Source organism: Prionailurus viverrinus, chromosome E3 (assembly GCF_022837055.1).
Source record: "Prionailurus viverrinus isolate Anna chromosome E3, UM_Priviv_1.0, whole genome shotgun sequence".
NCBI classification, from domain to species: Eukaryota; Metazoa; Chordata; class Mammalia; order Carnivora; family Felidae; genus Prionailurus; species Prionailurus viverrinus.
In genome coordinates this window covers 1,770,905-1,796,735 of record NC_062576.1, presented here as the reverse complement: position 1 = coordinate 1,796,735, position 25,831 = coordinate 1,770,905, and the positions used below count along the sequence as shown (strand labels likewise).

Here is a 25,831-nt window from a genome sequence, read left to right as displayed (position 1 = left end):
TGGGCGGACGGATGGACAGACAGGCAGATCGTGGGCAGGTGGATGGGTGGACGGACACACAGGTGGTGATTGGATGGTTGAGTGGGGGGACAGATGGACAGATGGTAGGTGGGTGGATGGATGGACAGAAATATGGTGGGTGGACGGGTGAGTGGACAGGTAGGCAGATGGTGGGTGTGTGGGTGAAGAATGAATGAACGAATGAATGAATGGATGAATGAATGAATGAATGAATGAATGAGGAAGCAGTTAATCCTCTCTGGAGGCTCTGGGAGGATTCACAGGAGAAGCAGACTTCGAGGTGGCCCTTGGAGGACGAGAAGGGCCTCACTGGGAGCAGGTCACACAGGCAGAGGACCGAGCGCACGCGAAGGCACGAGACAGGAGAGCGTGGAACGCGTGTGGGGAACACGTGGCTGGAGGGTGCGGGGCGTGGCATTTCTGCCTGTGGCATTGGCCTGTGTCAGGGGCAGCGGGAGCTGAGGGGACGGCGGGTGGCCTTCCGGTGGCCTCAGGGTGCAGGGAGGCGGCAGCACAGTGGAGCCTCCGTTGAGCGCACAGGCCCGGCCGTCCGAGCTCCTCGGCTCCCTGGGTGCGTTTCTCGTGTCCTCCCAGAGGGCCCCGAGGCGGACGCCGTTCCTGGTGTGTCAGGGAGGGACAAAGGCCCCAAGAGGGCTCGCTTGCTGGAGAAGGTTCGGGGCCGGGCTGCCAGCCGCGGGGAGCGCGTCCCCCTCAGGGCCAGGCCAGCCGCGCCGCTTACCGTCCACTCCCGCCTGAGGTCCCCGCAGCTGCCCCAGCCTCGTGTGCCACCTCACACGGGACGGGTCGGCACCCGAGCCTGGTCGGCTCCAGAGCGGGCGGGGAGGCCGTGTGGGTCTGGTCTCGGGGTGCCGCTGCCCGCCACCCCAGGACCCTGGCATCTGCAGAGACACGTCCCCGCGGCCGCCCCCTCTCACGCAGGGCGCCACCGTCCTGGTGCCAGCACGCCGACTGCGGTGCCCAGGGACCCGGCGCGCGGCTCCGGGATCCCTGCCGCTGGTGACGGGCGCTCTGGCAATGACTTCCCGGCTCTGAGCCTGACCCCATGGTGAGGAAAATCAGGTTGAAATTAAGTCAGATTTCAAATGTTAAACCAACCAATTAAAAAAAGCAATCACATAGAAACACGCATTTTTCAAAACACAGTTGTCTACTCTGTCGTAGTTAACGGCTCCAGCGGCCCCAGGACACGTCCTGGCCCCCGGCAGGTGCCAAGCGGGAGGAGGTGCGGGTCTGCGGGCCGGCGGGGCGCCCGGCCCCTGAGTGCTCCCCCAGGTCAGGCGCCTGTACCCCAAAGACCCTCTCTGTGAGTACCAGGTGCCCCTCCTTCCCCGACGCCCACCCCTACTCCTTCCCGCCCCTGTACCCAGACCCCGCCCCGTGCTGGGTGCCTGACGTCACAGAGGGCAGTCGGTGACAGCGGAGCTGGGGGCGTGGACTACCGTGGGGCGGGACGCGGCCCCTCCTGGGGTGCCAGCCAGCGCAGTGCGGCCGGAGCCTGGAGTCAGGAGGCCCGCGCCAGAATTCCAGCCCACGCCCTGCCTCAGTGTCCCTGTCCGCACCCTGGGGGTGGTGGGGGCTGGCCCAGGTCCTCAGGCTGCCCGCAGCTCCACGACTCAACACGGGCTGCACCGAGCTCTTGTCCCGTGGCTTCTCCCCTTGCCGCTCCCGGGCTCTCGGGAGCCGCCCCCCAAGGCGCCAGCCAGGCCGCTATAACAGCCCCATGGAGACCCGCCGGCTGCGGCGGGAGGGGACCTCACTTGTACCCAGCTCGGGAAGGAGGGTGAAGACCCGCCGTGCCTTCTGACCAGGCCCCGAGGGAGCCTCCCAGGTGCCCAGAACAGGAGGCCTCGGTGAGCGTTTTATGGATGAATTCCAGCCATACTCTGTGCGTGTTGCCCACCTTCCGCGGGTTCCCGAGGCTTCCCACCACTGCCCGGCACCCCCACGTTGGCCCCGGGCTCAGCTTCAGGAAGCCCGTCTTCCCACTGTTGCCGTGCAGTTCTGTGGGCCGACGGGATGCCCGGGGAGGCGGGTTTCGATCCAGTGACACATGAAGGTGGCCATGTGAGGTGCTGAGCTCCCCGTCAGGGCGTTGCTGAAGTGGGGTCACCAGCCTTAGCAGAAGGCGGCTGTCTTGACCAGACGGCATCTGAGGTCCCTTGTATCTCAGGGCCCCCGTGAGCCTGGAGCCCCCACCCACGTGCCCCTCTTAGGCTACACTTCCTTGGGGTCTCGGCCCAAATGCTGCCTTCCCAGGGGCTGGGTCTCCACGTGCGTTGTTGACTGGTCCCGCCCCACACCACCACAGCAGGTCCTCGTGTCCTTTGCCATCCTCTGCCTCCCGCTGTGGTCTGGCGAGTACTCGGGGCGCTGGTGCAGGGGGGACACGTGCGATCGCGTGAACGAGCGGTTGTGTGAACGAATGAATGGATGGGTGAGCGAATGAACGAGTGAGTGAATGGGCCAGTGTGAACGGGCAGGTGAGCAGGCGGCGGGCCGGGTGGGCGGGCGGGCCGGTGAACCAGTTTGCATGCACGGCCGCCAGGAGGGTTGGCCGCCTCTGGAGGGTGCTGCTGGGGCAGGCCTGGCCGCCTGCGCCTAGAGGGGTCACCTGGGTGATGGCGGGGGCGGAGTTGGAGCCCAGTCATCCGGAGGCCACTGGAGACACGGGTGATTTAGCGACGTGATTATTTCCTAATGCGATACCTCAGAGCTTTTTTATTAGATTTCCCCCTTTTCCTTCCAAACGCTCTTTGGAAATAAACACCTGGGGCTGTTACACTTTACTCGGTTTAATTAACTTTTAAATCACACAGCGTCACCCGGACGGCTCTCAAATGTCGGCTCCCGGCTGGGCCGGGGCGGCCCGCCGTGCTGCCCCCACAGGTGCCCTGGGAGCCCCCAGAGTCCAGGCCGCGGCCCTCGGCCTCTGCCCCGCCGGAGGTTCCGGGCCTGTGGGCACCTCCCGGGCCAGCGGACGCAGGGTCTCGCCGCAGGACGAGAGGCGCCCACCCGCAGCCTAGACAAGATGAGACCGGCCGTGGAGGTTTTCCAGAGCACGTGCCAGCCCCGCCCTCTGGGCATCGCGGGGCCCCGCTCCGTCCGTGCCTGGCCGCCTCCCTTCCCGACACCCCGCAGCACCCCCAAAAGGCCCAGCTGCACCCTCCGGACGTGTCTGCCTCTGTTTCCGGGTGCAGACGCGCTGGAGCATCGGGAACGTCTGTCTACGGAGGAGCACGGGGGCACCTCTCCTCACGCAGTGCCCGCCCGGCCTTTAGTCCAGCTCCATTTGGTGGTCTCCCTGCGTTCAGTAATTTGTGACTTTCCGGGAAGTGATCTGCTTCCTTGAAGCTTTCAAACCACCCATCTTATCCCGGAGCACTTTGAAAACACGGGCCTCGCAAGAGTTATTTGGCGCGGTGGCGGCCAGGGAGGCGGTGATGGCATGTAGCGGGCGCTTCCCCGTCCTGGGCGTCTGAGATCCCCGAGGTAGGCACCAGCCCCTGGGCTCCCCGCCTGTGGGCTGCCTTGCTCGGGGCGGTGGGCGCCTGTGGAGGCCGTCCGGTGCTGGCCTGTCCTGGTCCCAGGGAGTCGGAATAGGAGGGGGAGGTCACTGTCCACAGGTGCCCCAGAGTGGGGCGCCCGGTGTTTCCAGGGCACTCGCCCTGTAACGCTTGGGGCATCTGCCCCGGGCCGGCCCATTCCGTTGTCACTCGGGGACGGGAGGCCGTGTCCCTCAACCTTTCTGCCAGGACAAAGGCTCCGAGAGCAGCCTCCTCTGGGTGACCTGAGGTCTGGCCTCTGCCATGACGGCCGTTCCCCCAACACCGCAGCGGGGACAGCAGCATGGAACCTGGAGGGCTGTGGTCTAGGGGTGACTCTCCCTGAGAGGGAGGCCCTCCCAGCGGATCTGGGGCCCTGCCGCCATGTGGGCAGTGTTCTGGCGAAGGCAGGCGGAAGTCAGAAAAACGGCGCGTGCCGGCTTGTTCGGGAAGTTAGATCCCCTTAATGTCACACGCTCGGCTGGAACGTTAACCACTGTTTTCAGGAATGAGAGCCTGGCTGATGGTGCTCGTCCGGGAGGCCCAGCCCGCGTGAGCCCTCTCTTCATAAACACACTCTCCCCCTCTGCGTCCAGGGAGAGGGGCCTCGGCGACCCTCGTGGCACGCCCCCAGAGCCACGTCCACCCACGTCGGGCCCGTGTCCCTTCCCCACCAGGACCTTTGGGGGCCTCCCAGGGCGGAGGCAGGACCGGCCCAGATATCACAGACACAGTTCTTGGCCCGGGAAGTGCCTTCCTGCTCTGGGGGGTCGGAGTGTGTGGGCCCTGGCCGCTGGGGGCCTGGCCAACTGCCCTGTGCATGGCGCAGCTGCCCGGACCACTGCTGCTTCAGGACAGCGACTGTGACCGCCTTCCCGCCCTTTGTTGGCAGGGGTGCTGGGCCTTCCAGACCCTCCTGAGCCACGTCCCGTCCCTGGACACCTGGCCCGCTGCCCCATGGCCCCAGCTCGTTTGGATGTGAGATTTGGTGCTTGCTCAACAGAAGAGGCCAGACTTCGGTGGGGACAGATGTGAGCTCTTCAGACACCCCCGAGGAGAGGGGTGATTTGCCTTTCCCAGAACAGGCTGGAGAATCATTTCCGAAATTAAATCACAGGAAGATACCTGCTGGATGTGAGCAGATGGCTCGTATCCGTTCTTGGGGCCGAGGAGCGAATCGCTGCAGATACGTTTTCAAGTTTCTTCTTCAAACGAACGTGGTCAGTGAAAATGCAGAGTTATCAGCAGGACGTGGACTCTACTGCAGGATGAAGAAAACCCTACGATGTGATTCCAGCCCCGTGAAGCGGGTCTGAAAGCAAATAGCTCCATGCGGCCGAGGCGCTGACGAGACGGAGAACACGCGTCACACGGTCTGCACCCGCAGATGGCTTCGGTCCGAGCGTTGTTTGCGAAGAACGAAGGACTCCCTTCCTCTGGCTTTTATTGTCCGAGGGCAGGGGTCTGGGGGAGGGAAGCAGTGTCGCACCGTGCCCTTGGCTGCAGAGCGAGGGGCGGGCCTGCTCAGGTGTCCAACGCGGGTGCCCACACGGCATGGCGTCTCCTCCCTGAGGGCCGGACCGTGGCAGGGGGAGCCCGGGACCCTGTGCTTCCAGCCGGCTCTTTGTCCAAGAGGAGGGGGGCGGAGGGGAGAGCCCTCGGTCCTGGTGACCCCACCAGCCAGGTGGCCGTGTCCTGTCCCGAGTGCTTTGTTGGTCCCGAGTCACCCCTCGGTTTGGGGACGCCTTGGGTGCAAATGACTCTAGTTTGATCGGCATCCTTGGGTCTTGGTGCTTGCTCCCTTGGTGGCCTTGGTGGCCTCCACCCCGGCGGTGAGACGCTGCCCCACGAGGGCAAACCGCATCTCACGCTGGCTGTGCTCCGGCTTTCGCCCAGACTTTTGTACCCCTTGTGGAGCTGAAGGCGGGGGCCCGCGCAAGAGTGGGGTGGCACGTGCCCCCTGGAGCACGGATGGAGGGCCCGGAGGCCAGCCGTGTCCCCTCCTGTCTGTCCCCCGCTCCCGAGGCACAGCCGCCACTCAGCCGTCCTGACGGCCCCGGGTGGTGGTGCCTTAGAATGGGTTCCCGTGGAGCTCGGCTGCAGGGAGAGGCCCCCGCCCCCATTTGGTGGCAAGGCTGAGCGTGTCCGCGGTACTCTGTGGTCCCCCCAGGCCCTGTGGAGGGAGTCAGGGTCGCCAGCGTGGCTTTGTGCGCCTGACCCGAGGCGGTCCGTCACCCCGGGCCCGCTGCCCGGCTGGTGCACACCCAGGGACTCGAGCTCAGAGAGGCGAGCGAGAGACCCCGGCTGCCGTGCTGCTCAGTGCACTCCATTCTGGAACCAGAGGGAGACGGGCCAGTCAGTGGGGTTCCGGGCCGTCGTTTTTGGGTTGCTGACTTCCCGGCCGCCAGACGCTGAGGGAGCCGCAAGGGCCGCTAACCGACCGAGGCCAGAGCCGCGGCCGCCCCTGCGTCAGTATTCTAGGCACGGCTGTGCTGGACCGAGCTGCGCTTTGGAGCGTGAGTCCCCGCCTCCCACGGGCTGGGAATAAATAGTGGGCTCCCAACCCCAGGCCGGCACACCGCCCGGTGGCCTGCCAGTCTGCCAGGAGGGGTCGTGGGAAGCAGGAGACCTCTGCTCCAGCGCCCCCCCGTGCCCTGCGGTCGGCCCACCCGGGCAGTGCCCGTAATGGTACCAGGCGGCGCCCGTGCCCGGGGAGAGCGAGACGAGCTCTGGGCGTCACCTTGGTCCCCTCCCCCATCATCCTGCCGCACGGGCTCTCAATGGAGGGGACAGTGACCCTGGCCGTCAGGCCGTGCATCGTGACGGCAGCACGGGGATGGTCATGCCGCCCCGGCTCACAGTGGTGGGGTGCAGCCCGGGGAGGCGGTTCTGGCTGAGCTCCCAGCCCCTCACCTCTGGTGCAAAAACACCCCCCCCCAGGTGGAAAGGGAAGACGGGGTCAGACATTGGGACCCTCTGCACAGTGTCCAGCACATGCCGAGTCCTGTCAGGTCACCCTGGGGGCAGCCCAGGGCTCCTGTGTCATCGCAGCCCCGCTCTCCGCCTCGGGGCAGAGGCAGATGTGAGGGGAGGTGTCGGTCCCCCGTGTAAGGAGAAGGTCCCAGGTGTGGCAGCCCCCACCCCGCCACAGGCCCTGTGTCCCCCGCCACACCCACCCGCCCTCTTCGGGGTCTGCCTGTGGGGCGTCCACCCGTCTCCTGCTGGGTTCCCGCCCATCGTCCCTCCCATCGTCCCTCGGGCTCAGGCCTGCCCTGTCACGGGGTCACCCTACAGGTCACGGAGGGTCCCGCAGGAGCGCGCACCGTTGCTGCGTCCCGGAGTGTGTGACGGCCCAACCCTCGTCGGCGGGATGCACGCGGCCCCGTGACAGGATGTGACCCGAGCGGGGCCAGCAGGGGCGAGGCACGGGGACGCCAGGCATGGCTAGTTCTTTGCTTCATTGTCTTTTCACCCGTGGTGAGATTGTGCCGATTCACGTGAATGTCCCCGCGGTGGCTTCGGCTTACCCCCTCAGAGCCTCCCTCCTGTCAGGCGGGTGCGTGTGTTTGCAGGGACCAGACTTCCGGGCTGTCCTGTCACCACGGCGGCACGAAGTGCGGAACAGAAGGGAGGTTCTCACCAGCCTGTCTCGGGGGGAGGAGCGCCAGCGGGACGGCTCTTGCGAGAGCAGCGTGTCCTCAGAAACCGGTCCTCGCCGGACCTGCCCCTTTGGAAACGAGAGGGGTGCCTGAACCGGCACCCCCGGCTTTGACTTTGACGCCTTCGCCTGAGGCGGAAAAGGCCCGGTAGGAGCCAGGCGCTTCGGCGATGAGATGTTTTAACTGCATCTTAAGAGGGGATTGCAATAAAGAACGCCGAACCGTGACCAACCGATCGTATCTCAGGTCGGCCCAGCGCAGTCAGCTGGGCGGCCCGGCCCGTAAGGTCTGCGCGCTCATCGGGCCGCGGCCCCCAGGGAGCCTTCCGGGTGCAGCCCGCCGCGCAGCAGGCTCAGCCTGGGGCTCGGGAGCAAGAGGGAGGTTCCTGTTCTGCTCAGTCGATGTATCGCCCATCCGAGAGCCTTTGGGTTCTCCAAGAAGGAGGAGGGAAGGACACGCCATCCCGCAGGGTTCACAGCGAGGCGGAGGCTCGTGGCGGAGGGTGACCTGCTCCTGCTTTTCCGGCCACCCTGCCTGCCAGCAAGGTTCCGGGGCTCGGTGAGTGCTCCCAAGGGTGAGGACGGGAAGCCCGGGCCGCGGGCCTGCCTGGTGGGCGTGCTGGGGCCTCACCTCGGCTCAGGGTTCAGGCCAGCCGCCTCTCCCCGGCGGGCTTTCCCGTTGAGCCACAGGCGGGCGGAGGTGCACGCGGCCTCGCCATACCCCGGTGGCCTGGGCAGGGGGCAGGAGGGGGGCAGAAGCCCAGGCCAGGGAGGACAGGGGCACGTGGTCGGTGCTGGCTCAGGGCCCCGGGCGGGAAAGGAGGGCCGAGGAGGCGGGCAGTCTGTCCTCAGCTGGGCCGGGCCCTCCTAGGAGGCCCCAGGAGACCATCACCGTGGAGCAGGCACCCCCCACCGCGGGGTCCCAGGACTCCTGCCCCGGGTCCTTTCCGGCCGCCGCCGGGGACTGTGACGGGCTCCTCAGGGCGGAGCAGAGCCTGAGCCCCGAGCCCCTTGCCAGGACTGGCGGGGACTGCAGTCCCGGGGACGTGGCCTTGGGGCCCCTGGGCCAGAACCTTGGGAACGGCCGGGTTGCCCCAGGGCCCAGGGGGGTGGCGGCCCCCCACAAGCCCGGAGCAGGGGTCGGAGGGGCCGGGTGTGACCTGTGGAATCTGTTGGGACTCCCTCTCTTGTGTAATTACCGGCGTGGCAGTTGCAGAGTTGAGATGAGGCTTAAAAAGCCTTTGTGAGTAATTAGTGTCAAAAACACAAGATCTACAAAGCCATAAACTCACAGCTTGGTGATATTACCGAGTACTAATTAAAAAAGAAAAAAGAAAATTTCCTTTCATGATCAGATTTTCAGCCTTGCCAAAGATGAAAAACAAGGCCGTTTGCAGATGATACCAACGCCAGAGGGCTGAGCGGGGTCGTCTGCGCAGAGCTGGTGGCAGAAACGTGAGGGCTGGGGACCCTGGGACATTGTGGGGCCCGGCTCCCCGGGGCCTCAGCCAGGAGCGCCCGTTGGTTCCTGGCGGGGACGGAGAACCCTGAGTCAGGGGCAGTCACAGGCCCGGGAGATGGGGCCTTGTCCCCCAGCGGGACCCTGCGTGGCAGCCGCGGCCCCTCGTTCCGGGGGGGGGGGGGGGGGGGCCTAGGTTACCTGGACCGCGTGTGCCCCGGCTTCGGGTCGCCCGGCCCCGCCGAGCCTCCCAGCAGCCTCCCTGCTCGGGACCCCCGCGGAAGAGAGGCACCTGGCAGGAGCGGGGGGCCCTCACAGAGCCACCCTGTACGCTTCTCTCGGCGCAGACGGAGGAGGGGACTCTGCTGCCAGGATGGAGGCTGCTTTAAGGCGCGACCCTCGCGGACGCAGGAGGGCGAGGGCCGGGCGGCAGGTCCCGATCCCATGGCGACCGGGCTGTGACCACTTCCGTCCTCGTCGCTCAGGGCCCGTGGCAGCCACGCGCCAGCCGGGTGAGCGGCGAGGCCCAGCGCACAGCGCGTCTGGCTGCTCTTACGCCATCATGACTGTGGAGACACAACTTTCCGGGAGTCACGTCCGTCACAGGGATGTCTTTAACCCAGGGCTAGCACGATGTGCCTGCTGCATGGCGTGTGACCACGGCCGAGGCACCCGGGCCACCAGCCGTGCTATGCCAGCCACCTGTGAAGTGCGGGCTGCCCCCCCAGCCAAGCGGCTCCCCCATCTGGTCTCGGGGTCCTCGGGACCGGCCTCTCCGTACGGCCGGGCCCGGCACTTGTGTCTCTGTGCCGCTGGCCCAGGGTGGGGCCTGGAGGCTGTGTCCACAGTGGTGGCCAAAGGAGGCGGCCTGGGCCCGGCGGGAGAGAATCCCTCTCTCTCAGCCACGTCGCTCTGTCGATGGCACAGGACCAAGCGTTTGCGGACCCTCGGTATCCGTACCCGCAGCCGCTGGCTTACTGTGCTGTAGGGCCCGGTGAGAAGACCGCGTAGCGCTTTCTCCCAAGGCCATGGGGGGCTACAGGGGAGCCAGGAAGTCCCCGTGGAGGCGGCTGGGAGCAGGGAGGGCGTCTGTGGAGCCCCCCCCCGCCTCCTCACTCGGAGCCGCTGGCGGTATTCCCGGGTGTTTGCATTCCCGTGTTTGAGGCCCCTGTGTGCGTGCACAGCACACGTCCGCTCGGGTTTTGGTCAGGGGTGCGCGAGCCTCCCAGGTCATCGAGGGGAGAATGGCCATCGTAGCAACACGGGGTCGACAAGAGTGTCTCTCCGCACCATCGCTTCCTTTTGTCGGGTGCGTCCCGAAGCGTTTGGTGTTTTGACGCTGTTGTCAAGGGGATTGCTTTTCCGCTTCTGATCTCTCCTTGTTGCTACTGTAGAAAAGCAGTTCGTGTTTGAATATTGATCTTTTCTTTTGCACCCTCGCTAACCTCATGTGTCGTTCCTGGTATCTTTGTAGTGATTGGATTTTCTACCTGGACCGTGACGTTGCACCTGCACGGGTCCACACAGCCTCCAGAGCGATGCTGAGCCAGCTGGCGAGCCTCTGCTTGCGGCGGGCGGGGAGGTGCTCGCTCTCGGGCCGTCGACTGTGGCGTGAATGTGGGTTATTCGCAGGTGCCGTCGGTCAGGCTGAGGAAGTTCCCTCCTGTTCTGAGAATCACGTGGCCCTTCTTCTTGACGTATCGGCAGTGCTGGGCTTGCCGTGGGCTTGGGGCGTGCTCGTCCTCATCGGGTGTCTTAGACTTGATGTCGGGCTGGCATCGCTTCCTCCGGTGTTGCGTGTTGCGTGGGACCCGGGGAGCGCCACCAGCCCGGGAGATTCCGTGAGAGGTTTTCCGTAGCGGACACAGGGCTTAGCGAGTTTAGCCCTCCTCTGCGGTGAGCTCGGCGAGTTCTGTTTTTCAGAGTTGGTCCGCTGCATCTAAGTTGTCGGACTCACCGACGTGAAGCCGGTAGTGCTCCCTCCTTGTGTTTCTGACATCTGTGGGACCCGTGCTGTCACCCCCGTCCCCCGCGACCCCATCAGTCGTCTTCCGCCCTTCATTCCTAAGCAGTCTGGCCCAAGTGCGTCAGCCTTGTTAATCTTCACGGACCACTGTGGGTTGTATTTTTTTCTCTTGCTTTTCTGCTTTCTGGTTCATTGATTTCCACTTTGATCTTTGTTTCCTTTCTTCTGCGTACATTGGGTCTCATTTGCCCTTTTTATTTCAGCTTTTTGAGGTGCAAGTTGAAGTCACTGATGGGAGCGCTTTCTTCTTTTCTCGCATAGACATTTAGCGCTAAAAACTTCCCCAAGGTCTGCCTCAGTCTCTCCACAAATTCGGATGATTTTGTTTTATCTTCATTCAGTTGAAATGACTTAGTAATTTCCCTCTTGGTTTCTTCTTTGACCCAGGGGTTACTTAGAAGTAGGTTACCAAGTTTCCAAGTATTCTGACGATCTCCAGCTACCTTTCCGTTATTAGGTTTTGATTGAATTTCATCGTGGTCGGAGAACATACTTTGCATGACGTTAATCCTTTAAAATTCGTCGAAATTTGTTGTAAGGTCCAGAATGTTGTCTGTGTAGCAAACGTACTTAAAAATACCGTGTATTCTGCTGGAGCGTGTGCTATAAACGTCAGTTACGTCAGGTTCTTTGATAATGTTGTCAAGTGTCCTACCTTCTATCAGAGTCTCGCCGATTTTTTATCTCTTCTGTCAATTAAAGACAGACAAGCGTTGAAATCTCTGACTAATGCTGGATTTGTCTGTGCCCTCTTGTATTTCTGTCATTTTTTTTTTATTTCATGTATAAATTAGTCCTCTCATCATTCTGAAGCAACCCTCATCCCCAGTGACGGTCTTCGCTCCAAAATCCGTTGTTTCCAGCCTGTCTTGTTCCTTGAACCTCTTTCTCTGCCTTCCTCTGGGTCGGGGGAACGTTTTGTACAAGTGGGTCTGCCTCCTTCTTTGACTTCCTGTCTGTACTTCTTCTCGTGCTGTTTTGAGGGTTGTTAAAGGACTTGCGTGCCTCTCCCCGCAGCCTTCGAGCGACGTGGGGCGTGAGAACCCCGCCGCTCCCAGCTCCCCTTGGATGTCACTTTGTGCACGCGAGGAGGCTCGTGGCCTGCTGCTGTCACGTGAAGAGATTTCAAGAGTCGGGGCTTCCCTCCGCTCTCCGTGCTCCCATTTCCACTCGTGCGCGTCTGGAGCCGGCCTCACCTTGTGAACATTTCCACGGGGGGTGGGGGGCGCTGGGGGTTGTGTTTGGTTGCTGCTTCTGTACTTTGCAGGCCTCCGTGGTCGCCAGTGAGCGTCCGCCGTCACCCCATCCTGCGCCTCTGGCCATGTGTCTGGTTGTCTCTGGCCGCCGTATCTTAAGATGTGTTGTTCCTGCTTTAGAGCACTTGGGTTACCGTGCACTCTGGTGTCATTTTCCTGACTTACCTTTCATGTTCGGTAAGGTTTTCATCACCTTTCAGGATGTTTTTCTAAAGGGATTTTTTTCTGCCCTCCTGTATCGACAGTCCATGGCGGAACAAGCACTCACCGCGAGCACGGTGGCGGTGGCCCGATGCTCGGTGGCCGGACTGCGCCCAGGTGGGCCCTCCTTCGCGCCACAGCCACGAGTCTCTTGGGGAGAGACCCGCGTGGGTCCGCTCAGTTCCTCTCGGGCCGTTGGGCAGAGGCCACCGTCAGTTCCCCCTCACGTGGACAGCCCGTGACGTGGCGGCTGGCTTCATCCGTCTTGTCAGCACGTGAGTGAGTTAATATCCGAGGTGGGGACACAGACACCGTGTGCCCCTTTCCACTGAGGGAAGTCCAGCTCGCAGAGGGGAGGGGAGGTGCCACGGTCACACGGCGAGTGGGAGGGGCAGCCACGATCGGAGCCCAGGTCCCCAGCTCAGTCTCTGCCGCTCCCCCAGCCGGCCGCCTGTGTCCCCGTGAGCGCTCCACTGTACCAGCTTGTCTGGACGGGGAGGGGGGCTTCCTACGTGACCTGGTGCCATCCGCGTCATTGCGCTGAGGGTGGCTGGCTAGGGGACACGTGCTCTAGCCCATCTGGCCCGGGCCCTCCCGGGACGTCCGGCCTTCAGAGCCGTTTGGGGACCCCTTGCACTTGGCCTCCTGCCCCTGGGAGCCAGTAGGAGGGAGGTGGCCCGGCCCCCACGGTTGTCCCCACCTTCCTCCCGGGATGGGAAGGAGGCCTGGGCCGGGAGTGGGACGCCAGACGGACCCTGGCCCTGTGCCGATGACCTGTGGGCCCCCTGGGCACCCACCTGTGATGCACGAGGCTCGTTGGAAATGACCCTGGGCCCTCGCCGCCCATGTGCGCCCTCCTGCCCCTCCCTCGTGAGGCTGTGGGAGCAGCTGCACAAACCGGGGCGAGGCACGAGGGATGCAGAGCCGTATAAATAGAGTAATAATAATAACAACTGTGGGCTCGGAACCGATCTGCAGCTGCTGGGGCGCCTGGCCTCGCCACCCCCCCCACCCCCCAGAGCACGCTGGGGAGAGGTCGCCCCTCGCCGGGGACGGTAACTCCAGCAACGCCGGTATAATTAGAACATGCGGTATTTAGCCGTTTCCCGGCACAATTGAGCGGGGATAATTGGGGGAGCTATTTCCCTCCACCCCGTGCTGGACATGCTTTTTGCCAGCTCGGCGTTTGCAGCTTCGTGCTGGGACGGCCTCCTCGGCGTTCCGTCCAGCTCGTCCCGATCCGCTGGCCACCACGTCCCTCTGCCTGTGCCCAGGCCTGTTTGGGTCCGCCTACGCCGAGCACCGGGGTCACCCCCCCCGCCCCCCGCCGCCCGCCCTCCCTGAGGGACAGCAGTGGATGGGGACACGCACCAGAGCCGGAGGCTGGCGGGGCATGTGGGGGGACGCCTGGGGGGCAGAGGTGGGAAGGGCCTCCTCGCCCAGCCCGGCCTACAAGGTGAGGAGACACAGGACAGTCACAGTCGGGGAGGGGGGAGGGGGGCAGCAGGAGCGGCCAGGTGGGGGCTATGCGGAGGAGGGATCCAGGGCCGAGGGTCACCTCCGTGTCTCCATGCGGGGCCCGGGTGGGCCGGGCCACTTACACCACGACCGACCGCCGCCCTGGTGCGTGGTTCTGGGCGGGAGACCCGCGGGTGCCGTGGCGGGCATCCCAGGGGCCCCAGTCCCGGGGCCAGGCGGCCGGTGAGGCCCACGAACTCGCCCGTGCCTGTGGCAAGAACAGCGCGTGTGATGAGTGCCCTGTGTCAGAAGTGCCGCTCTCGGAGACACAGTTCGCATCGGGCTGGCCCTGGTTACGGAGACGACGTGCGGCCGCAGTAAAAAATCCACAAAGTGCACAAAGCCGTAAGGAGCCACGTTTCATCGCAGCTCCCTGAGCTAACCACTTAGGTTTTGTGGTTTACACGCTTTTTCTCTGTGCGTGTAGAGCCGTGTCATGTGTGAGCGTGACCCACTGCGGTGCGCGCTCAGGGGGCTTCCTCCGGCACGGAAGTTCACGGCGACGTCCTGGCGGACGTGGCGAAGCCGCCGTTCGCGCATCACCGGTGGGCGTGTGCCGGCTCGGGCAGCGCATCGGGCCCTCGCCCGCGTAGCCGGAGCTCCCTCACAGCCTGGTCAGTGCACACAGCCGGGGTGCGCGGCCTGGGCCGCCCCTCTGCAGGGCGGGCTGGTCCCCGGAGGAGGAAGCTCCTGTGCTCCTGGTAGAAGGCTCCTCCCCTAGACAGGGCCACGGCCACCCACCACCCACCACCGAGCACGTCCCGCCGAGCGGGGGCTCTCACACCCAGCGGACGCGCGGGTCACCCAGGGCCGGCACCAGGAGGAGGCCGTCCAGGCGGAGGGGCCAGAGCAGAGGCGTTGGGCGGTCGCGTCTGAGCGGGGGGACGGCCACTCAACCCCAAAGACCCGGGGTACGCGTGCGTGGCGGCAGGAAGGGGGGGCCCGGCACGCGGCAGGCGTCTGCGCACGCCTGCCCACACTGACCACCCCGCGTTGTCCCCGCGGGGCCAGCATCTGGGCGCGGAGCCCGGCCAGGACCCGGCTGGAGAGAGGCCATGCCTGTGCTGTGCCCGGGCTCCCAGCCCCTGCCTCGCACACGAAGACCCGGGGGCAGCGCCGAGGACGGGGCCGGGATGGGAGCAGCGGGCTTCGCGGGACGCAGGGCCGCCTGGAGCTGTGTCCGCTCAGGTGCCTGCCGCCCCCAGATCCGCACGTGAGCCTTCATGCGACTAAAGACGGCCTCCAAGCAGCCGGCCTCCCCCGGGCCTTGCAGCCACCAGCTTCCCACCTGCAGCCGGGGAGCCAGTGAGGGAGTGGAGGGCCGGCCTCGGGGCATCTGAGCGCGTGGGCGAGGTGAGCCCCGGGGTGGCGTGGGGCTGCTGTCAGTACCCCCACCCGCCCCATCCTGACTCCCGCCGCCTCTTCCCCGGGCTTCCCGGGAACGGAGGGAGACGGTTCAGGGAGTCACAGAGATGAACGGACCGTCGCAACCGCGGTCAGCGTTGTGCAGGAGGAGGGGGCCCTGTTCCGGCAGGGGGGACAGCCGTGAGCGAAACCCACCTGTGCACCTGACCTTCCAGGAGGCGCCGGGACACAGAATGCCAGCCCCGGGTCACTCGAGAGTCGCACGTACCCCTTCCCGGGCGGGCTTGTGTCTCGGGAGCAAAGGCTGGCAGTTTCCATGAGGCCCATCGGTCTGTCCGTCTTCATTCTGTTCTCCGGACTGTGCTTTCTGTGTGAAGTCTGACAAGTCCTCCGCCTGGTCTTAGGTCCTGAAGTGTCATCTCTGTGCTGGAAGGTTTTTATGTTTTATGCGTGAGTCTGTGATGGGCTTGGAGTTTAGTTCTGCCTGAGGTGTGAGGTTTAAGTCAGAATTCTTTTCAGTTCTCTCGTCTTCCTCCGTGGGGCAGCTCTGGCACTTGCGTTAAGAAGGTTGATTGGGGGGGGCCTGGGTGGCTCAGCCGGTTGGGCGTCCGACTTCGGCTCAGGTCGTGATCTCGCGGTCCGTGAGTTCGAGCCCCGTGTCGGGCTCTGTGCTGACAGCTCAGAGCCTGGAGCCTGTTTCAGGTTCTGTGTCTCCCTCTCTCTGCGACCCTCCCCCGTTCGTGCTGTGTCTCACTCTGTCTCAAAAATGAATAAACATTAAAAAATTTTTTTTTAAAAAAAGAAGGTTGAGGGGCGCCTGGGTGGCGCAGTCGGTTAAGCGTCCGACTTCAGCCAGGTCACGATCTCGCGGTCCGGGAGTTCGAGCCCCGCATCGGGCTCTGGGCTGATGGCTCAGAGCCTGGAGCCTGTTTCCGATTCTGTGTCTCCCTCTCTCTCTGCCCCTCCCCCGTTCATGCTCTGTCTCTCTCTGTCCCCAAAATAAATAAACGTTGAAAAAAAAAATTTTTTTTAATAAAAAAAAAAAAAGAAGGTTGATGGGGCACGTTAGTGTGGACCTCCGTCGAGGCCCCCACGTGTGTGTTCTGCCCCCAGGACGGGACGGCGCCGCCTGTCCCACTTGGAGGCCGCGTGGGCCGTGCGCGCCTGTCTGCCGAGGGTTTTCTTCGGGAATGGAGGTCGCGTTTTGTCAGAGGCATTCGTTTCCTGTGTCGGCAGTGGGACTGGGTGCCCTGGGGTTGTGGTGACGCGTCCTGACTGGTCGTCAGCGCACCGGCCACACGCAGAAGTGCCTTGCGCGTGGTCCTGGCGTGGTCCCCGCTCTATACTTCCCGACCACGTTAGCTGAGCTCTGTTGAGGGTCTCTGTACCAAGTCCACTTCTCTCTTCCGCCTGTGCGTGTGCGCCATTTCTGGTTTGCTGTCGGGCGGACACGCCTGTGCACAGGAAAGTACTCTCTCTGCTCCGTCTTCCGGAACAGACCGTGGAAAATGGGCGTTAATTCTCGTTTAAATGTCTGATAAAATTCTCCGGTGAAACCACGTGGGGCTGGAGATTTCTTCTTGAGCGTTTTAATTACAAATTCGGTTTCCTAAATGGCCGCCGGACTGGTCGGGTTCACTGCTTCATCTTGACCGAGCCCTGGTGCTCCGTGGTGTTTAAGGGACGCTCTGTTCCCAGCTGTCAAGTTTATGGGCATAAAGGGTTTTTAAGTGTTTTCTTATTATTCTCGGAACAGCTCCAGGATCTCATTTCTGGCATCGGCAGCTTCTGTCTTTTCTCTTCCGTCAGTTTCGTTGCTGGTTTCAAAAGACCGGCCTCTGGTTGCAATACCCCCTCTCCTGTCGTCAGTTTCGTTCATTCCTCCTTGATCGTGACCCTTCCCTTCTCTGCCTCGAGAGGCAGGACCACCTGGCGGGTGGTCCCTCGTCTCCAGCAGGGCACCCGGGGGCTCTGTGTCCCCCCGGGTCTGCCCGGTGCGCCCGCGAGCCATGACCCCGCGTTTCGTCTCGGCCCCCGGGGTCACGGAAGCACGCCGCGTCATCTCATGTGTCTCTCGTCACCGAGCTGGGGCCCCAAGTCTCTGTGACTGTCCGCCGTCTTGTTTTCAGGCCCCAAGATGCTCCCGTCGTCCTGCGTTTCCCTCCAGCTGCCGTCAGCCGCTTCCTCGGGAGTCGATGGGGCCTTGTGACAAGCCGCCATGCCACCGTGACGCAGAGACGATACCCCGCTCCCAGAGTCTTGAGAGAGCGGTGTTCGCACTGCCTGTTTGGTCATCTTGTTGCGTTGTCTAAATCTTGCTCGGGTGGGGACGTGAGGACCCACACCTCGCTATGGGTCTCATCTCTGGATTCTTCCCGTGCCTTCGTTCGCGGGGTTGCCTTCGGCTCCCTCAGCAAGCCGTAGGCTTGCACTCGACGGGAATCCCCTCCCCCCGTGCCGTCCCGCGGGCAGTCGGGGGCTTGGGAGGGGGCCACCGAAGCGGGGGCAGTTCCCTACTCAAGGCATCTCACAAAGGGCCCGCCGCGTGCCGTCCCGCCAGCTGGGGCGCCACAGGCTGGCATTTAACGAGCCCCTTTGGAGCCACTACGTGCTTCGCCTTCCGCTGACGCACAGCCTCGGAGCCCCCCCCGGCGTCCCCGCGCAGCCCGTCTCCGCAGACTCGCGCCGTGGCGGACAGACCTGGCCTTCTGGGTCCCGGCCGAACCCTTCGAGGCAGGCCCAGCTCCGCCGTCTGGAGGGAGGGGAGGCCTGGAGGCGAGTCCAGGCTGAGGTGTGGGCGCCGGACCGCGCTGACGGCCAGCCAGGGGCCACCGGGGGTCTTACTGTGGCGGAGCGCCTTGCTCGCCACAGGGCGCCTGCCAGCCACACCGCGGCCTGTCACTCCCAAACGCTGGGGGCAGAGGAGGCAGAGACACAGGCCATAAATATTTCCAGCCACAGCCAACGCGTCTTACTGGGCAATTTGCTTTTTAAAAAATTGCTCTCTAATTTTAAGCGAACAGCCCCTAATTAGAGTGATTTACAAGGTACCTGGGGACCGGGTGGTATTTGAGCACGGTGGAGCCTAGCAGAGATTGATCGGCATGGCGTGACCGGGGCACATGCTGGCAGCCACACGGCTCCATGCCGCCTCTGAGCAAGGACACGGCCCTTCCCACGGAATGGGCCAGCGTGGCCGGGGGCGGGTGGCTCACAAACCCTCGGCTTTGAGAAGGCCGCCCTGGTCACGCCTCCTTCCTGCACGCCCCCCGCCGGCCCCAGGGCACAGCCAGTGTGTCTGTGGCCATGCACTCGCCTCCTGAGTGCCGGACAGGTGCACTGAGGTGCCCAGGATGGGCCTCGCGTGGGCGAGCGTCAAGTGACGATTGTTCGAGACACGGCCGCAGTGCTGGCAGCCGCGAGGGATATCTGATGTGTGTAAAGCATGGCTAGGGCCCCACAGCCCAACGGGGATCTGGGGAGACACCCGGACTGAAGGCCACCTCCCGGGCGGGCAAGGGTCCCGGCCAGGCGCAGCGCGGTGTGGAGGGACCCCGCTTCGGAGGAGGGCTGCCACTCAGTCGCCGAGCCAGGCGGGCGCCACGGCCTCCCTCAGCGCCCCCCCTCAGCGCCCCCCCCCACCCCGGCCCGAGCGGTGCCCTGCGTCTGCTCCCCGCCCCTCCGCTGCCGGAGGATCAGCCCCTCTGACATTTAGGGGAAATTTTCACAATTGAGCAGAAGGCAGAAATGAAAGGATTTTCTCGGTAAAAGGTCAGAGTGGTTTCTCTTACTTTTCTTTAAAAATGGTCCATGTTGAACTGTGACAAGCCTAAACGTGCGGACGTGCAGGGGAGCAGGCTGGGTGCCCTGGGGAGGCAGCAGAGGCCGTCCGCGCGGCACACAGGCGGGGGCCGCTCAGACGCTGGGCGCCACGAGCTCCGACGGCCGCCGGGAGGGCTCGTGGGACAGGACGGGGGAGCAGGCAGGCCGGCACCGGCTCCTTCCTGGGGTCTCGGAGGGAGAGACCACCGCCTCCCAACAGGCGCATCCAGGCCTCCTTCCCGGGCGGAGGTCGGTGTGCGGCCGGGCGTGTGGCCCGCCTCATGCAGGGCCGAGCCGCGCACAAGGGCGGAGCCAGGCAGCCCCCGCAGCTCCTGGGAGGAGGGTGGCCCCGTCAGGCTGTGGGGCAGACGGGGGTTTAGTACACGCGCCCAGCCCCGGGGAGTGGGGTGGAGGGGGGGAGTTCCCACGCTGTGCGGTTCACCCCGCGGCTTGCTTTTTGGCGTATTTGGTGTCTTCCAAGCTGTGCCGCCACCACGACCCGATTTCAGAACTCTCGTCGGCCCACCAAGGACCCTCACGCCCGCTGGCAGTCCGTCCAGTGACCAGCCCAGCCCCTGGCAGCCACTGATGTACTTTCGCGGACTCGCCGTTCTGCACATTCCCTACGGGTGATCTGACGCACGCGTGTTGTTCCGTGTCTGGGGTTCGTCCCTGGCGCAGCAGGGGTCAGGGCTCCGTTCTTTTCGTGGCTGAGTAACAGTCCGCCGACGGACTCCGTGGGCGGCGTGCGCACCCCGGCCGTTCCGCGTATCGTGGCCGGGAGCGGCTCCTCCCGCGGAGAAGCAAGGCCCGCGAGTGGGGTTGGCCTCCCAGCCGGGCCGCCAGTGGGAACCCCCCCCCCCCCCCGTTCTGTGGCCGGCGCCGTGTGACGGAGGAAACGGGATTGAGCACCAGGGGGCACGGCCGTCCGCCCGGGCGCAGAGCAGCTCTCTGGGGCGGCTCCGGCCCCTCGCCCGTTCGTCTGTAGCATCGCGGGGTGGGGCGGGGTGTCAGCTGCCGTCACGGTGGCCAGGCTCTGAGGACGGGGAGGGCTGGGCAGACCGACAGAGGGCAGCTGGGCACCCGGAGCCCACGCCCCACGCCCCACATCCCGTCTTCTGGACCCCCGCCGGGGACGGGGTCTCCGTCCCTCCCTGTCCTGTGACCGAAGGGCCCTGGGGCAGGGGCGGGGGGACCCCGCAGGCCACCGCACCCCTGACCGTGTGTCCTCTGTGTCTCCCGCCCACCCTCCAGGCCACGGGACCCTCGGGCGCCAAGATGCAGCTTCTGGAGACGGCCTTCTCACGCACGGTGCCGGAGCTCATCGAGCTGCACCTCCTGCGCCAAGACAGCATCCCCGCCTTCCTCAGCGCCCTCACGCTCGACCTCTTCAGCCGCCAGACGGTGGCCTAGCCTGCGGCTCACGCGCAAGAGGGCAGCCGCCAGGTCCCGGGCCCACCCTGCCTCCCGCCACACGGCCCCACAGGCCCGGGCAGCCCGCACCTGTAGCCGGCAGGGGAGAGGCCGCACCCTCCTTCTCGCCCAGGACGTTCGGTGCCGCCGCTCCGGGGGGGGCCCGGGGGGCCCGCTTCCGGCCCCCTCCCCAGTGTGTACCCCCGCCCACACACCGCTCAAACCCGGCAGAGTCCCTGCTCCGTATGAAATAAAGTTTGCTCCTCGGCCACCCCGCCGGCTCGCTGTGTGTGTCCGAGAGGACGGGCTCGCCCTGCCCACCAGCCCTCAGTTTGGCCCCGGGGCAGCCCCTGGATGCCAGGGGACGGTGGGTGGCAGCCCAGGAGCCACCGCCCCCAGCAGAAGAGAGGGAGCGGGTGTTCAGGTGGAACAGAGTGGCCGAGATACATCCCCTGCCCTGGGCTCCGCCCCCCACGCCCCCACCCTCCCCCCGCCAACGCGGACCGACGATGACGCTCGCACTCTGCGGCCCCAGGTGCTGGCCGGAAGGGCGGCTCCAGGCCCCGTGTGGAAGTGCTGGCAGCCAGCACCCCAAACCCCAGGCCCCCACGGGCGACGCTGGTGGTTCCGGCCACGTTCTCCTTCCTGTGGCGACCTCAGGACCAGCAGCCTGCACACGCCTGGGCACCCGGGGCAGGGATGGGGACCAGAGCACACGGGTCGGCCTTCTCCCCGGACCCCTGGGCACAGGGACGGGGGCCGCCTTTGTGGGAGGGGGTCCAGCTGCCAGCCCCGGGGGCACCTTGGCCTCTGTACTCACAGCTCCGGGCCTGGGGTCCCACTGACCAGGGGTTTGGGGGGCTCGGGAAGGCCTGGACTGGTGGCCCACCCCTCCCCCCAGCACGGGACGTTGGGGGACAGAAGACGGGCCGCCTGGCGTTGGAGCGCCCGAGTGGCACTTCATTGACGTGCACGGCTCAGCACTCCAGGCCTGTCACCGGTCATGGGGACAATGAGTCCTGACGTCAGCCGCCCGTGTAGCTGCATCGGCGGTGCCAGCCCGTGGCCGGCAGCCTCACCGTGGGCAGACGGAGAAACGGCCCGGCCAGTCCCCAGGGCCACCAGCAAGGCTGGCCACCGGGCCACCAGGCTGTCCTGCCTGAACCCGGAACCCCCCTGGCTTCCCTGATCACAGCACATCCCGGATGGCTTTGCTGGTCACCTTGAAACTGAGAACACGGGCTCGGGGTGGTGACGTGGCTTCCCAGGGCCACAAGCCAGTGGGAATGGGGACCCCGGTCCAGCTCGGGGGCTTTCCGCCCTCCATGGGCTGAGAGCCCCGGCTTGCCCGTGCGGAGGCCCGAGGCTCCCCTGCCCCGCGTCCTGTCTCACCGACAGCACCCATTTCCAAACCCGCTCCCCCACGTGGGAGGCTTGCCGAACCCCGCGGAGCAGCCCCTTGGGAACTGGGAGGAAGCTCCTGGGGGTCCTGGCTTCTGCAGCAAAGACCACCCACCCCCGTGCTGGGTTTCAGGCAGACGTCAGAGTGGACTCCCTCCCGGGCTCTGTTCTAGGGCCTGGTCCCTGAGCTCGTGTTCCACACCATCAGAAACCCGCAGGGTAGTGGTGGGGCGGGGTGGGGGGGTTTGTTGCTGAGGCCCTCTGGGCTTGGCCCTGCCCTCCCCGGACGTGGGGGCCCCGAGCCTACAGCGGGAACCGTCCCAGCCTTGGTGTGAGGAAAGGCCCCCGCACCTGTTGTAGGCTCAGCCTGGAGGGTGCGGTGGGCGGGGAGGCCGGCCTTCCCTTCTTCTTCTCTGCCCCGTGGAGCAGACGGAGGGCCGGCCGCTTGTGCACAGGAAGGAAACGCTCAGTTCAGAAGGCCACGCGAAATCACCAGCCCCTAAAAATGCTCTGCGCGGCCCCTCGCGCACGGGCAGGAATACACACACTAGCACGTTCCCTGTGTGCAGACGGCGTTTACCAGGGACAGGCACCCTCCAGGGCAGTGGGCGTGGGGCTGATTCTCGCTCAGATGGCTTAGGTAGGGGTATCCGGCCGGGCCCTGACGGCAGGAGGGCCTCGAGGGACGGGGATGTCCTGGATCGTGGGCCAGGGCAGAAGCTCTTGACCTCTGCCCCGTGGGCGGCCGAGGGAACATCCGTCCGCAGTGGGCCACGGAGGCTGGATGCCCCCCAAGGGGTGCTGGTTGCTAGGCCAGCCCAGGCGAAAGAGGAATATTCTGGAAGGATTTGGGTCAGAGCTGAAGAATCGGGCTGCATGGTGCCACAGCCCCGTGGCCCCCAGCTACCCACTGCCCGACACAGGCCACGAGGCCCCACGGCTGCAGGGCTCCACTACCAACCTCCAAGATGGTTCCTAAACCGTCCCCGAAGCTTTCGTCCCCTCTCGGGTTAGGGTGCCTGGCTGGGTCTCGCATTGGCACAGCCCGCCGTCCCCGCTTCTGAGGACGGGGTGGGCGCCGGGCAGCTCAAATCCAGCAAAGGCCTTCCCTCAGGTGCACCCTCAGGTGCAGACGCCCAGGCACATGTCCCATCCCTGCCACGGTCCCCAGCTTCCTCCCTCCACAGGGAGAGGGTCTCCCAAGGCCCCTTCCAGACACCGACGCACGGGCCAGCCTGGGCTGGACGGCGGCTGTGCTCCGTCCGATTCCAGGGTTTTCCTTTCCAGAAGGGAGCAGGAAGATTCAAACAGTGGGAGCGGGAGCACAGCTCCTGCCAACGTCCCCCGGGGCTGGCCCCGTTCCCGCTGCTGGACTCGGTCCAGTCCCCTCGGGGCCACCCGGGGAGCCGGGGGAGGCGCAGACGGCCACGCGAGGCTGGGCCCACCGAGGCCCCGGCCGCCAGGCCACAGAAAGTTCTGGTTCTGGCAGATCCCCACCTCTGCCAGCTCATCAGTGGGCACCCGACACTAAATGGTTCTTAAGCCGCTAATGACTAATTTTAAGGGATTAGTGCCACAGCGATAAACTCTAATTGCCAGGATGTAACAGGATTTGTGTGCGACAGGCGGCTCCCAGCTTCCCCGAGGCTCCCAGGGAGGACAGCGCCGCCTGCCGGGGCGTCCGCCGGACCCCCAGCCGCCGCCAGCACCCGGCCCCCCTCGGCATCCACGGGCCGGCAGCACCAGAGCTGGTCAGGGACGCAGGTTCTCGGTTCTCGGGTCCCGCCTGGACCCGCTGAATCAGAATCTGCATGTGACGCGACCCCCAGGCGGCTCTCATGCCCGGTTCAAGGCCGTGAAGCTCTCACCCCACGGGAACCAACCAGTTCACAAAGCTCCCTCCCGCCTGTGGGCTCCCCACAGGGGCCCGTCCAGAGAGGGCAGGCCCCGGTCTCCGCTCGCACGCGTGCACGGGCGTGGCCCACACCCCGTCAGGGGCTGAGTTGAGTTCCCCAAATCCACAGGTGGAAGCCCGGGACCCGGAATGTGATGTACTTGGAGAGGGGGGTCTGTGAAGAGGGGGTTAAGGTAAGAGGAGGTCACGACGGTGGGCCCCGACCCAGCAGGACTGGGGTCCTATACAAGGAGGAGAATAGGACACGGACGCGCACGCAGAGGGACGACCACGTGAGGACACGGGGAGAACACGGCGTCTACACGCCACGGAGGGGCCTCAGGAGGAAGCAGCCCTCCCCACGCCCGGATCTCGAACTTCCAGCCTCCAAGACGTGAGGAATCACTTCCGTTGTTTCAGCCGCCCAGTATGTGGCGGCATTTGTTACAGCGGCCCAAACTGACCGCTGCCGCCCCCGTCTCCTGAACCCGCTCCGTTCTCCCTTACGGCACCTCTGGCCCCCGCCATCTTCCTCACGCGTAGTTTATCAGCAACACACATGTTGCACAGTGTCCATCAGGCTCGCGTGGTCTCGGGAACCCACGGGACAGCAGCTCAGTCCGACAGAACGAACATGCAAACCACACACATGTGACTTGAAATTTAGTAGCCACATTTAAGAAGAGGGGCACCCGGGTGGCTCAGGCGGTTAAGTTCCGACTTCAGCATGATCTCGCGGTTCATGGGTTCGAGCCCCGCATCGGGCTCTGTGCGGGCAGCTCGGAGCCTGGATCCCGCTTCGGATTCTGTGTCTCCCTCTCTCTCTGCCCCTCCCCCGCTCACGCTCTGTCTCTGTCTCTCTCTCAAAAATAAATAAACATTTAAAAAATTTTTAATAAAAAAATAAAAAGAAACAGGTGAAGTTAAGTTTAAGATATAGATCTTATTTAAACCAACGATTCCAAAAGGTTACTTCAATGTGTAATCAGTGTAAATAATTAAGGAGACATCATTTCACTGTGTTTTCACCGTCCGCCACGTCTGGGAAATCCGCTGTCTTCTGTCCCACTTGCCGCCCTCCCCAGCTGGGATAGGACCTTGTCGTGTCCACCACGGGTCACTCGGGGCCTCACTGTGCGTGTGAAGGGCCCTGTCAACTAAGAGAAGTGGCTGTCCCAGCAGGTGACCCAGCAGTCCATGGGGACCTGGCAGAACCAGGGGGCGGTGAGCGGCGTCCCCCACAGACAGGGGCCCAGGGCGCCCTCCTCGGAGCCCGGCCTGGGCGCCCGGTGGCCCTCCCATGCTGGCTCTGCCCCAGCCTACACAGCTCCCGGTCTCCCCACAGTGAGCCTCAGTCTCCACACCTCGAAAATGGACTGCCCGCTGGGGGCCGCCCTCCCCCTGCCCGGTCGCTGCCCCCTCCGCCTGCCAGGGCTCCCTGTGTGGTCTCGTGAGTGTAACACCGTAATTAGCCCAATTACCAACAGCCGTCATGACTCTTTTCTCCTTTTTTTTTTTAACTGAAAATGGAAATTAAATTTTGCAGCAGGTTTACAGGCTGTTAACGGAATTCACTAATCAAACCCCAACACCAAGTCCTTGAAAATGAGAATTTAAAAAGGTCTGCATTTGCATATTCATGTTTTTAATAGGGTTCAGAAGGTATATTTGCAACTGATGAAAAGGATTAATTAAACCTAATTTGCATCGGTGGCACATCTTAACCCCTTCTGAGCTGGCCTGAGGCTGGCTTGACCAAGGGTCTGAGGGTGAAATGCGGGCCAGGGGGCCAGAGACGCCAGCCTGCGCCCTTCCTGCGGCCGCATCCTGGGATCCTGGGTCCCCGGGTCCCCACGGCTGCCACGCAGGGAACCAGGCCCCAGGCTCGTGACCCTCTCTCATCGGCGACCCTGGCAGGAGGCAGCGGTGGTGTTTTCTGCTTAAAAAACACACGTACGTGGGGGTTTTGTTTTTCTTATTCATACCAGCCATTGTCAAACATTTGGAAAATGCAGGAAAGTCTCAGGAAGAAAAGGAACATAATCGCTGTGCACTTTGGATGGCGCGTCTTCCGGAACTTTCCCCTTGAGCGTGTGTGTGCACGTGGGTGCACAGCGTGTCGTGATGCTTCTGCGCGCCCGGCCCCCGCGTGTTCTCTTTGTCGGATCCCTTTTGTCGGGACGTCGGTTTCCCCCTCTGGTTATGATTACTTTGCAGCAATCGCCAGTAATGCC

At 64.3% G+C, this 25,831-nt stretch overlaps 1 protein-coding gene across 4 annotated transcripts in view; it reads left to right on the top strand.

Annotated features, from left to right (window-relative positions):
• MAD1L1 (mitotic arrest deficient 1 like 1) overlaps positions 1-20,573 on the top strand; it is a 320,354-nt gene extending 299,781 nt beyond the window's left edge. For 3 of the 4 annotated variants that reach the window (XM_047837850.1, XM_047837848.1, XM_047837847.1), the window contains one exon: positions 20,144-20,573. In XM_047837850.1, the coding sequence (XP_047693806.1) occupies positions 20,144-20,556 (413 nt within the window). In that variant the 3' untranslated portion in view covers positions 20,557-20,573. The remainder of the gene's footprint in view (positions 1-20,143) is intronic. The other variant, XM_047837849.1, reaches the window with a different exon arrangement.
• The last annotated feature ends 5,258 nt before the right edge of the window (positions 20,574-25,831 follow it).